Genomic DNA, 13,896 nt, shown 5'->3' with positions numbered 1-13,896 from the left:
GTTTAATGATCAAGCAAAAATTTAATAGTTTACAGTCAAATATCATGAAAAAGGTTTTATTGCCTATAAAGGGGGAAATTAATCTTATTTATAAACTACCCTTCTCAATAACCTTTTATCTTTTACTAAACATGCAAAACTTTTATTCCTATATCACTTTTCAAAGAATGTTAAAACATTTCTTATACCAAAAAGCAGTTTAGAAGAATGATTATAAAATTAAAAACATAACACTCAGTGTTACTAATATAACTATATTCTAAATTTTAATTTTTTTAATTTATTAATTTCTTAACTATTAAGACAGTTGTTAGCCTAAAAATGGTAGTTAAAGTTCGTAAAATCCACTTTCATAGGCATGATACATTTTGGACCATGAGCAGCCCAAAGTTGTTTTAACCCAAAATTCATTTGATCCAAAACTACTGAAGTTTTGACCAAAAACAAAAGATCATGAATATTTGGACAACAAAAAATCACCTAAATCTTTAGCCTCCACGCTCTTACGTGACTAATGAAAGGGAGAGGAAGAAAGAGAAGCTGGGAATGTATGATAAGAGAGGAATAGAGAGATGCGTGTGAAACACTCAAGCAGAACCTAACCTCATTGACCAAAAAACACAAAGCAGAACCTAACCTCAACCGATGTAGAGAGAGAGAACTTGGGGCAATAATAAGACTGAAATAAATGCCTGCAAGGTTTTTCTTTGATTTTTCTTGTAGAACTCATAAACCTTGTGGCTGTTAACTGGTGTGTTAAATCAGAAACTTAGATATCACTGTAATATCTTCTTATTAATAACTTTTACATTAGATAAAGTAAATATATGTAATAGGTTATGATTTAGAAACTGAAAAATATTCAAGATGATATCTTCTTTATTAATCTTCTAATACCTTAAAAAAATATTTTGTATATTAAACTGTATCTGACATTCATCACATGCTCAAGAAAAGTGGGCCTAATCTCAAACAGGGCCCTGCTACTCATCCGAATAAGACAGGATACAGTTTGATCTTGATCATTGACCCAAAAAAATGCTTATCATGATCAAGCCGATTTTTTTCATAAGCCAAATATATATCATTAGAGAGAGAAAGTTTAAGAAAAACTTAATATTTACACAAAAAAAACTAATATTTACTAAAAAAATAAAAAATAGAAACATATTTATATAAAATTAAAATAAATATAATTTTATGAGTTTAAATACTAATTAATTAATAAAATAATTTTTCTTTTACTAACAAGTGATCAATCAGATTTTAGCTGATACAGTAAGATTATAAGGATTTATTGTCCAAAGATATTATGAGTCTTCATGCTTATGAATATGATGTACCCGATACCTTAGTTACTTTCGTGTTGGGGTGTTCTGCACGAACATTAACCTATTATTTTTTTACTAATCAAACCTATTAAAATGTAAAGATGATTACATCTTTACTTGTGTATTTTAAACATCAACTAACTCACTTTGAAGGGGTCTTATATCTTAGGTTAAGATATATAGAGAGAAGTCATGAATAAAAGAAATTATTTAAATATCAATAAGGGAAAAAGAATAAAATACAAAAAAGTGTTGAAAAAATTGCATTAATCAAGCCTTGTCAGATTAACTAGCTTAATCCTCATAGAATTGTTCTTCGTGATGGTATGTAAAGTTGCTTTATAACAAAACTGAGTAAAGTCATTCAAAAAACTAACTTGTGATGATGTCAAATATTCAATACTTCATCGAATAACCTATTATGTGCTTGCCATCTTCGTACCAAATAAATAAATAGCATATTAATTATTAATTACCCTATCTCTTATAGTGGTTTGCTTAACGACATGCTTTTAACTGTTTTGATTCCTATCATTCTCGTTTTATACCACTCTTTTAAGAGCTCCAATGCAATTGAACATTTATTACCGTAACATCTAAAATTTAGATTTGAAATTTAATTTAACTTTGAAAGTTAACATGTAAAATAAAAATATATTACTTTTTATAAAGCTTTATCTAATCATATTTATAATTCACGTGAGATTTTCATAAACTTTAACAAGCCCTTTACTTTTCTCTTGAAAGTGTTGATGGTTAGTAATTTTCATTAATATTGGACTCCCAAAAATATTGGAAATAAGAGAGCAAAAGAAGGCAGCTGCTGCAGCCTGTCACTTACGATTATCAATTATAATAAAACAACAAATAGTCCAGATTAACTCTTTTTTACATAACTGCGATATGATTTAGCAACTAATTAACTTTGTGAACAATGATTTTATTTAAGGTGCACGAATTTAAATTTCATTTAAAATATCTATCATTAATATGCGACACCAAATATATTAACAAAATAACAACCAATCAATGTTCTGGGAACATTTTCTTGAGATACCCGAGCAGGACGTGTACGATGTCTCTATAATTAAAGATTTAGATGTGATATGAGAAAAAAATACAACTGGAGAAAATATCATTCTATAACGAATTTTTACATTTGTTAATAAAAAATATCACGATATTTTTTAACATTAATTATTAAAATAATTGACGTAAAAAATAGAAAAACAATAATTTCTTTAAATTATTTAAATTTCTTTCAATATATTTCAAAAATTAATATAATATATATATATATATATATAATTTGCATAAATTAAAATTTTATATTAAAAATTATGTCTTTTTAAAATTACATTGATAAAAGTTTACATTATTTTTATGTCGATTACTAAATAATTAATGTAACATTGATTATTTTTTAAATTGATATAAAAAGTAAAAATTATAACTTTTTAAATTAGTTATTTTAAAAATATTTTGTATATTAATTATTTATAGAATTAATGTAAAATTAGTTTAAAATAAAATATTTTAGAGATTGTGCACTAAAAAAATAATATAAATTAGAAACAAATATAAATTTCTACTTATATTCTTAAGTTTTTATTAAAGATTTTGGCTATGTTATTAATAAAGATGAACTCTTACGTTCTTAAATTTTTGTTGGCTTTGTTGATTATTTTATTGACAAAAAGATAAATTCTTATCAAGTATATTAATAATTTTATTATGTTTCATTTTATATTTTTTTATTCATTAACAACGGTATACAATATTAATGAATATTGTATATTTTTCATTTAAAAATTTAATAAAAATTAAATTTTTAATAAATATTAAAAAATATTAATAATAAATACTATATTTTTTTATTATATACTCAATCAAAATTAAATTTTAAATAAATATTAATAAACATTGATAATAAATATTAATATTATTGTCATTATTAAAAAGTTATTTGCTAAATTATTTAAGAAACAATAATATTACTAATTAGTATTAATTAAAAAATATATTAATTGATTAATAAATATAAAATATTTTCATTTATTAAATATCTTTTCGCTTACTAAATTCTAAATTTTCTATATCTTCATTAGTCGATTAACTTATGTCAAAAGCCTTTTTAATCAACATAAAATATTTTTATTTCACTAGTGTATATAAAATAGATACAACGAAATGTGAAAATATTAATTAAATGTGTAAATAATAAAAAAATTTACTTTTAAAACAGGACTATTTTTAGTTGAATAAAAAAATTCTTGTAAATTTTTTATGGAAAAAATTAAAACATCTTTTTGATATTTTCAATATTTTTTTCATTCAAATGAAACTTCTATTTGATATTATATTTATCTTTTAGTTAAAATGAAATTCAATTTTTAATTAAAAATGACATTAAAAATTTTACCTAAATTTTTTAATTATTTTTTAATCGAGCTGGCATGTTGCAACTTTGTTTGGCATCTTGCAACTTTATTTGTCGTTACTTGATTGTCTTTTGTTCCTCTATTTTATTATCTTTTGAAAAGGTTGCTTCTGTTTATAAAAAAGAAAGACAATGTAACTTCTCGGAACAATTGACAAGTTTCTGTCCAGATGATATCTAAGGTCTATATTTTTTGCTTCCTTTATTTAAATAATTAAAGAAAATAAATTTTTATTATCTCAATTTTATGTTTACAAAATATTTTCTAAAAATTATATTGCTTATTCTACTATCAAAGTTGTGCTTCCTACACCGAAAAAAAGAAAAAGAAAAGAAAACAATGCTTCCTACTTGCATAATTTTAATTTATCCATTTATATAATTTATCCTTCATCGGTCTATGCAAAGTAGGAAGCATATCTTTCTTTACCTTTTTTTAATATTTTAAAAAATTTAAATTACTTAAAAGGGTATGTTAATGATTTTTATATTTTAAATTTATTAATGAATAACTTTCCTGGTATTTTTTATTTTTACTTCCTTAATCAGCATATTAACTGGCATTTTAAAGTCATGCTTATTTGTTATAATACAAAACACGTGAAACAGACCTCGAAGAATTATGCCGATGCCTGACGAAACGCTCGCAGGATAACAAATGATTATTCATTATATTTTTAATTCTAATTATTTTTATAAGAAATAAAAAATTAAATTATAAAAAAAAATTCAGTCAGATATATTTTTATAAATATAAATTTTATTTTAAGAATATCTATGATATTAAACAGTGTATAATTAATAATTTATATATTTAATAATATTAATAAAAAATATATAAAAATTTAATAATTAATACATTTTTTTATAATAGAAATTAAAAATTACTCTATTTTATTTTTATAAGAAAATCAGAGTTAATATTTTTCTTAAAATCAGAAAATTAACCTTATATTAAGCATTATTACCTTATGTCTTTATATTATTGAAACGCTAAAACATTTAAAATATCTTCTATTTGTATTTTTTTTTTTTTTGTGTTGAAAAAGTCTTTCGACTAATAAATGAAATTAAATGCTCAATCTAAACGCAAAATATATACCGATAAACGTCACATAGGACATAAATTGAAGAGCTAAAAGAGTACACAAATTTATTACAATAGATTGGATCCAAAAAGAACCATGTTAGTATAGATACATCTCGGTATAGACATTTTTTTTTTCCAACCAAACGCATCCTTTGAGATTTAGTCAAAGTAAACTTTTCTTATTATGGAAAAATGAAAATTATAAGATAACACTAGTTTTTAGTATGTGCGAAAAGGAATTCATATATTTTATTATCGCTAAAAGTATAATGGGTCAGAGAAGTGGGAAAATGAATAAATATAATATTATGGGGTTTGACATTAAACCAAATAAAATGTGAGATATTTTAAAAAATTCACACAACTATAAGATCACAAATAATCAATCTATGAAAAAAATCCCCCTCATTTTAGTTGAAAAAAAATACAATAATGAAAAATTGAAAAATACGATTTCAATATCAAATTGATTTTTGGATCAGATTACCATTATATCTATGAAAAAATTGCCTTATTTAAGTAGAAAAACGTACGCTAATATTTTCTTTGGTTTTAAAATTGAAGGCAGGGTTTTACTTGATGACCGGGGATAAAAAACAATAGAGGCTTGAAAGCGCCTCAAAGAAAAAGTGCTCCATTTTTAACAAATAGAGCAAATTGGTGCTTCTTTGTCCGCATTACTAATATAAAACAGAGAAATGAGTTGGAAATGAGGTCACTTTTCAATTAATAATATAAAGATTCCTTTAGTAAAGAAATAGAATAACTAATCTGTCAAAATAAATTGTTGCGTACTAAAAGGGACCGGACCCGCACTCTAAAATTTTATTTGAAAAATAATTTGTTTAATATTGTATTTTAAGCATAGTTTGTTAGTTTTTGAGAGATAGAAGAAAAAAGAAAAATTTATGTGATTATTATTTATGTTGTTTGGAAGTTGTTAGATAAAAATGAGAAGATTTATTATCATTTTAAATTTTTTTATATTTCAAGTTATTTTAAATTTCGTTTGGAAGTTTTAAAAAATATTTAGAAAGTAAAGAAAAAAGAAAGGCTAATATTCAGTTCTTTGAGAGAATTTAAAAATATAAAATTTTAAGGTCTGTAAATCTTACTTCTCTTCTTATCTAAAATTTTTAAAATATAAATAAACATCGCATGAACTTATTTTTTAAAATTAAGTTCTATATAATGTCTAAGAGTGTTTTGTATTAAAACTTATTTTATTTATTTATTTATTTCTGTTCAAACTTTCAAATAAGATTATTAAATGACTGTAAAATAAAATATAAATAAAGAAAAGGAAACAAATATATTGCAAAAGATGTGATTAAAAAAAAAAATATTTGATGGAAAGGAAAAGTAAGCGACAGATCCATGAGAACCCTGGAAAGTTGGGTTTGGTGCGAAAAGTAATAGTGTAACTGTAGAATAGCAAATGCCATTAGGAGCATGTAACTTCAATCAATATCCACTGAAAATTGCACGATGCTTACTCTGATGTGTGACCAACACACGTACTCTTCTGCCTTTTCAAAAGCCGCAAAAAGTCATACCATTTAGAGGCGAATCCCAATTCACATGAGAGATAAACACGACATCTTTATCCGATTACAACAAACCAGGTCAGGGCATGTGAATTCCCCTTCTAAAATCTTCATTTTCTTTCTCCTAACCACACAAGGAACGTATTCCCATTTAAGCTTCAACAACCACTAATTACTCCTCCTCAATTTTATTTGCATTTATTTTTTTCTATAAAAATTGTAAACCGTAAATGATACACAGTAAAAAAATAGTTTTAGAAAATCAACAATTTAGATATGTTGTGGTTTTTATTAATTTTTACAATAGTATTTAAAAATAACATATACTAAAATATAATATTTTAAAAAATTATAAAAATATAAAATTGAAGAAGAGATTCAGAGACGTATCAGTTAAAAGTTATAAATAATATTTTTTAATGTCAGTTTTTTCAACTCAAAAATTGTCTAGAATTTTCTATATTTTCAGAATTTGTTTCTAAAATTTCATATTTTGATATTTATTTTTTTCATATAAAAAAAGCCACATGTTGTAATATTAACAACATTTTTTATGTGTGTCTTCTTTGGATAGATTTGAATTCACGAGCTTTTGTATTCGTTACTTTCGCTTTGATTAGCACTCTCTATTCTACATGGTGTTGGGTTTCTTCTTCTTTCCGACATTAAAAGAGCGACACAAGTTAAAAGAAGAATTTCGATTCCCTTATTTTATCTTCTCTTCCTTCCCTTTCACTCCATTCTTTCTCATTAATATTCAGTAACACTAATTAACATCTAGGATTCAGGAGCAACCATCCGCTTGGGTATTAAAAATCTAGATCAAGTAACAATCAGTGATGGCTAACATTTTTTAAGATAAATTGTTTTTTCTGTTGCATATTTATTCGAGTTATTCTTCTGAGCACTTATTTTTCTTGTAGAGTTCTGTTTTTATGTTTTAGTATTTTTAAATTAGTGATCATTTTGCATAACATCTATCTCCATATATTTGCTTATTTAAGCGAAAACCAGCCGATCCAAACAGCATATCATAGCATACTTATATAACTTGTCTAATCAAAGAGCCAGTGTGTCTCTTAATTTATGACCATCTTCTTAACTACGTCTGTTTCCAGTGAACATCCATTTATTATCAGGGACAGAAATTCATTATAATTTCTTACAAAATTTTAATGTTGTTTTTTAATTAAAATTTAAGTTTTATGTTCGTAAAATAAAAATATTAATATTATTATGAATTATCAACATAAAATTACAATTTTACTTAAAAAATAATAACAAAAATCCTTTCTGCATACGATATCACTACGAGAGTGACTCGGAAAAATTTTCTCTTTTTCGAGAAAGAGAGACCACCATTGCTTTAAGCCGTTGACGTGAAAGCAAACTTAATATTCAACGTCCCGTTAATAATGTTTTTAAATTATTTTAAAAATATTTTATAGACATCGACTTGATTATATAAAAATAGAGATAAATAAAAAATAAATAAGATAAAGCAAACTTAAACTTTTTAGGTAGTAAGATCTTTGAGGTACCTTACTTGTGAAAATAAAATACACAAGGAATACATATACAATATGCAAGTACATGCATTCCCTTTTCATTACCTTTTGACACTTTGCAAGCGACCTATCTGGAACGGGCCCACGTTGTAGACATTTTAGCGCTGCATGATGATGACGTAGACTAACTGCGCTGGATACAATGACAAAAAAAAGAAGAAAGAAAAGCACATCCTTTTAAATTTTCTACTCTACAGTACCTCAAGGAAATTGTGCATTATTTTGTAGACACTTGAAGATATTTCTTTTTATATTTTAGACATATTAGCTCTAAAGTTTTCTTGCTGTTTTGGTAGGGCACTTTATACTCCACCATAGTTTAGTTTTTGGCGCGTACCACATGGACTTTATCCTATTATTTAATGATTATGATTATACTAACTAAAAAGCACTTTTGGCTTTTATGACCATAGGGATATAAAGACCACTTTCCTTATATTTCCTCCTAAACGCCAACCAAAACCTTCTTCATTAAGAATATATTTCTCTCTCTCTCTCTCGTATTTGTGTGAAATGGCGGAATTGCAAGACGGTGAAGGGATAAAGCTATTTGGGGCAACGATAAGATTGGAGGGTAAGGAAGTGAAAAAGGGGAGTGAAGAAGAGAGGGTGGAGAAGGAGAAGAGAATAGCGTGCCCAAGATGCAAGAGCATGGAAACTAAATTCTGCTATTTCAATAACTACAACGTCAATCAGCCAAGGCATTTCTGCAAGACCTGCCAGAGGTACTGGACCGCCGGTGGGGCCCTCCGTAACGTCCCAATCGGAGCCGGCCGCCGCAAGGCCAAGTCGCCGACCCATGAAACCGGTGAAGAGAACAAGTTAGGGATGGAAGAGGGATTGCTTTTGGATGAATGGCACGTTACGGCTGATTTCCGCCACATTTTTCCGCCCAAGAAGCCCAGAACGACCTCAGGAGGTTACCCTACGCATGCTCTCTCTCTCTCTTCCTTTCCTTTTAGCGTAAATTACGTTTATATATATAGTCTTCAAGTTTAATCAAATTTTATCTCATTTTTTATTTTATTAAGTAATTATATAAATATTATGAATAATTAATGCAATCAAGAAAATTATGTCATGTCATATTATTGCATAAATTAAGAAATATTTATATAAGATTAAAAAATATATTAAATTAAATTTTCTTAAATCTTAATTAATGTAGTTTATTTTTTCAAATAAAGAGGAAAAAATAAGTTGGCTTAAAAAGTATAAATATTATTTTTAATTATTTTTTCAAATTTTTATCACTTTTTTTTTTTTATTTCTCGCGTTTCTCTATTTATTTGACACATCGAAAAAGGGTATGAAATTTCCTAAAATATATAGGATTTGAATACAAATATTTAGAATCCAAATTAATTAGGAGATTTTTTTGTCCAACTTGTTTGACTTTTCTCCTATCGGAGTTCAAGTTCAACTTGATTTAACTTGTTGGATTAGACTTCAATTTCTATTTTATAATAAAAAATTACTTTTCTTTATACAGTTCAATAAAGCTCAAATGGGTTGATCGGTTCCGTTTGTTTCCTTTACTTTTTATCATAAAGGAGTAATTGAGAGTCTCATTTCAATCCTTGTTAATACATAGAAAGTTTTACTTCAAAAACATATATATATATATATATATATATATATATATATATATATATATATATATATATATATATATAACCTTCATTATCAAAATAAAAATTTAATATTGCAGTTAAATTTTGTAAAAATAGAACTACGTCACTGTTGCACTTTGCAGGCTCAACCACCAATTATTGGAATTATTAATGGTCCAAAATATCGATCTTAGAAGAATTGTGTGTTTCTGCAGCTAAGCATGAAGATCAATAAAATCATCTACCGAAGCTCATAACTTAAGAACAAGAACAAGGGACCGAAACGTATGATGGAATGAGATTGAACACCGAAAGAAATGGCGCAGCAAATGAATGGACGATGTTCAACAATGAGGAGACGTGAACGGTTCAGATTAGTTCTTGCAATGATGCTCAAGTCCTTTGTCCATACACAGGCACATTTGGGTGTGACAGATTGAGATGCACGAAATTGATATGTACAGATGTTGATTAAATGGTCAATGAAGAAAGAGAGATAAGATTGGAAAAGTAAACACTTAAAACAATAAGATTTTAGTGCAAATTGCAGTTTAAGCCTTTAATTTATTCCACTCTTCTCTCTAATTTAATAATTAAGTGCTCGACGACCCCAGTCTTCACCTGAACACAGCGTGGTTCTAGAGGCCGGCCTACCAAATCAATTTTAAAGTAAGAATTTCAAATTCGGCGGAACAGAGATTCCAATTTTATGTTTTATATACAAAGGTTTTAAACATTTTTTTTATAATACTACTCATTTATAAATTGATTCTTATATTTAAAAATTTATTGTTATAACATTTTTAAAAACTTACAACTCACCTAATACCAAATTTTACTATTAATAATAAAAAAAACACGTGTATAACAATTAAACTTTAAAACTTTTATTATAAAAATTAATTTATAAATAAGTGTTTGTTTTAAGAACTAAATATACATAAGATATTTTTAAACATGTACAATGGGCATATAAAAATTTAATTAAAAATATAAAATAGTTTAGTATTTTGATATACTTGAGTATATAATAAAAAGATGATATAATAATCTAGTTGCGGTTGAATTTGTTTTTTCTTTTAAAAAACATATCAACAAGCATTGAAGTACATTTGTAAGCTATATGCTTAACCATCAACATCTTAGTGATTAATTAAATTAGGTTGCATTTAGATAGGACTTTCGATTTGCTCCTAAATTCTTATAAAAAAAATATACTTACTTTACATGTTAACTGGTTATTAATCCACATATGAATATTTTATTTTAATGTATATATATAAATATAATATTTAATAAATATAAAAAATATATTTTTAAATAATTATATATATAACTATTTGAAATATTAATTTTTAAAACTTTACTTAAACTTAATTTATAATTAAAAGTAGTATGTATCAAAATAATAAAGATTCTATAAAATTATAATAATTTTAAAATAATAGATTTAATGTTCTAAGTATTATAAATTTTATATATAAACAAATGTATTCGTAAAAATTTTAAAAGTTTATATAAAATAAAAAAATTATAAATGTAAATGTTTATAAAAAAATAGGCAAAAATAGACAAAAATAAAGCTATTACAACAATTAAAAAGGTAATTTACACATTATTTTAAGATATTTTAATATTAAAAAATATATAAAAATTATAAAAGAGTATAATTCTACCGAATGATTTAGTTATCGGATAGGATACTTTCATTAAGTTTATGTGATCAGACATTGGATGGACTTAAACAAAATAAATTAGACCTCGGAAAGGATTGATCAAATTAGTGCCATCATTTTGAAATTTTTTTAATCAAATATTTTTCTGGAATCACATTCTTTAATAAAATGAGGACAACATTATTGATGTACGATACACTGTTTGAAATGGAATATGATGTTGTTTACATGTTCCCTAGGCATATTATTATAAAAAGTTATCTTTTTATTTCTTTTGTCGTATCATATTTGTGCTTTGAGTCATAGGGCATATACTAACTATGCTTCAAATTGTTGCGATGAATAAAGGTTGGTAAATAAAATAATAAATGTCCGTTGAAAATATTTAAATTTGATTTTGTTTTTGCCATTTTATTAGTAGGTCATTTATTCCGCTAACTTTGGTTTGCATTCTCTAATGCTCTAATTTGGGACGACGAAGACAATTTTCTTTTCTCACAAAATTATCCATAAATAAAAAAATATATTACATATTAATTCCTATGATTTAAATAACCTTTTAATTAAGCATTAAAGTTGCAAAGTTATAATTTTGATGCTCAAAACTATTTTTCTAACACCATCTCTTAATTCCTAAAAGATGATATTTTTTAATTTTAGTTCCTATAAAAATTATCTATTTTTCCTCTTTAAATTATATACTTTTTATTAAATTAAAATTAATAGTTTTTTATGGAGGTTAAAATAAAATATTATAATTTTTTAAAGACTAAATATATATTCAAAACATTATTTTAGTCTAAGGAATGGAGAGTGTAGCGTTTCTTTTTTTTGGTTGATAAGGAGAATGTAAGATTAAGAAGGTGAAATTTGAACCTTAACGTTATTATATAGACTTTTTCACCGTAAGACACAAAACTCATGACCATTGAATCATTGAGGCCCATGTCGTGTATCGGGAAAGCCCAAATATGCAACAACTTTTGTAGTTAAGAAATCAATTAATAAATTTGTTCACAAAAAGAAAGAAAGAAAGAAAGAAAGAAAGAAGGAAATCAAGATAACATGATTAAAGATGTTGTGCACACAAAATGGCACTTTTGAATTTCCATACTAGTGAGTTAAATGATAAAAAGTTAGCAAAAAAAAAAAAAAAACAGTTAAATGATAAAAACTATAGCTATTATGAAATAATATTTGAAGTATATGTGTGTAGAGATATATTCTCCCCTTTTCTTAAAATCATGCATACTTCTTACGACTTTAGTTTTATACAAATTAAACCCGGATAAACTATTTTTTATCCGATATACAACCGGTTCAAATAATTATTTTCAACAAAAATTTATAGAAAAAAAAACCAAATAAACATTGCAAACAGTAAGCATATTAAATGGAATATTAGAATCCCTTATTATTATTCTTCTTCTTTTTCAAGAAGTTTATTACATGATGCAAAAGAGACGAAAACAGCCAAAGAAAAGTCACATAAACTTCACCAGCTTAAAAGAAAAGAAAAAAAAAGGGAGAGTTATAGTAGCTCAAGGATTGTTTCAGATGCTTAAAGCCTTGCTAGAAAACTCCCTATAAAGAACAAGTTTAAATTATTAATTATCACATATTGTGATTCTAATATATATCCCTTGAACGATTTTGTTTCTTTCTTCATATGAGGGAGCCATCTTCGTTGATTTCAAGCTCCTTGAACAACTCAATGCAGCTAGGGAGACGTTCCTTCTTAAGGAAACCAAGAGGGTTGGCTTGGCGAACATTGGATACAATTCCACTGTTTTTGGTGATGCTAACCCTAGCAGCTTGCTGCAAATGAGACTCACGGTCAACCTCAGAACAATCAGGCCTTGGACTCTTCACCAATGTAACCTCACACGTGTCTTCCTCATGGTCTCCATCTACCTCCACGTGGTATATCCCGAAAGCATTTGTCTCTACATCTTTGCTGAATGTCACATTCCTCACATTATCAACTTGTTTGCACTCCACCCGCACGGTTGCACCTTCATGACATCCACATTAACTATTCTTAATAATTACAACATTTTGCATGAATGTATATGCTTTACGTTTTAACAATATTTTATTCAATGAATTTTTCAATAGCATGCAACCACGATTTTAAAAACATTATACCACATTATTCAATGGAAATTTAAAAACATCATGTTATGTCATATACATGTGAGTCATTTATAAGTACTTTAAATGATTTATAACCAAGTAGGTACCTTCTAGGGGTTCAGACAACCTAGTGAGGAACTGGACGCGACATGTGTCACAGTAAACATTGCCCTCAACATGGAAGCGGTCTCTGGCATAAGCCGAACCTAGAAAGGACAAGAAGCAAAGGGCAGAGGCGATGATGATGGTTGAAGACTTAGCCATTCTGATATCTGAATTCTGCTTGCAGGATGTGTTTTTTGGTTTGGATGATTATTTCATTCAGGAGGGGGTTGCTTTTATACCTGAAATGGGTCAAAATAATTTCGTGTTGTGTGTTTATTTTGTGAGGTTGTCATTCCTTCCTTTATTTGTTGATGGTTGAAATTGTTGTTTTGATCCGATTTTTGCTCTCCTCCTTTCTCAGTCACTTAACCAGAGAATTTAGATATAAAA

General features: G+C 26.3%; 2 protein-coding genes across 2 annotated transcripts; one reads left to right on the top strand and one right to left on the bottom strand.

The window, feature by feature from the left end:
• The first annotated feature begins 8,489 nt into the window (after positions 1–8,489).
• Positions 8,490–8,975, top strand: LOC113852098 (cyclic dof factor 4-like). The gene has a single exon (XM_027482351.1). The coding sequence runs from the start codon at positions 8,490–8,492 to the stop codon at positions 8,973–8,975; it is 486 nt and encodes a 161-aa protein (XP_027338152.1).
• Positions 8,976–12,930: 3,955 nt separating this feature from the next.
• On the bottom strand, positions 12,931–13,665 carry LOC113852097 (olee1-like protein). Its single transcript, XM_027482350.1, has 2 exons — positions 13,509–13,665; positions 12,931–13,280 (listed from the first exon to the last, which is right to left on the bottom strand). Exons 1-2 carry the CDS (start codon positions 13,663–13,665, stop codon positions 12,931–12,933), a joined length of 507 nt encoding a protein of 168 aa, XP_027338151.1.
• Between the last annotated feature and the right edge of the window lie 231 nt (positions 13,666–13,896).

This window comes from Abrus precatorius, unplaced genomic scaffold (genome assembly GCF_003935025.1).
Source record: "Abrus precatorius isolate BTA unplaced genomic scaffold, Abrus_2018 Scaffold10, whole genome shotgun sequence".
Classification (NCBI taxonomy): domain Eukaryota; kingdom Viridiplantae; phylum Streptophyta; class Magnoliopsida; order Fabales; family Fabaceae; genus Abrus; species Abrus precatorius.
The sequence above is the reverse complement of the archived record's forward strand: the minus strand, read 5'-3'. Positions and strand labels throughout refer to the sequence as shown.

Excerpts from the sequence above, each read along its gene's own strand:
- LOC113852098 (XM_027482351.1), top strand. The coding sequence starts at position 8,490 with ATGGCGGAATTGCAAGACGGTGAAGGGATAAAGCTATTTGGGGCAACG.
- LOC113852097 (XM_027482350.1), bottom strand. The coding sequence starts at position 13,665 with ATGGCTAAGTCTTCAACCATCATCATCGCCTCTGCCCTTTGCTTCTTG. Across the intron at positions 13,281-13,508 it reads GTTGTCTGAACCCCTAGAAG|GTGCAACCGTGCGGGTGGAG; the intron begins GTACCTACTTGG and ends GATGTCATGAAG.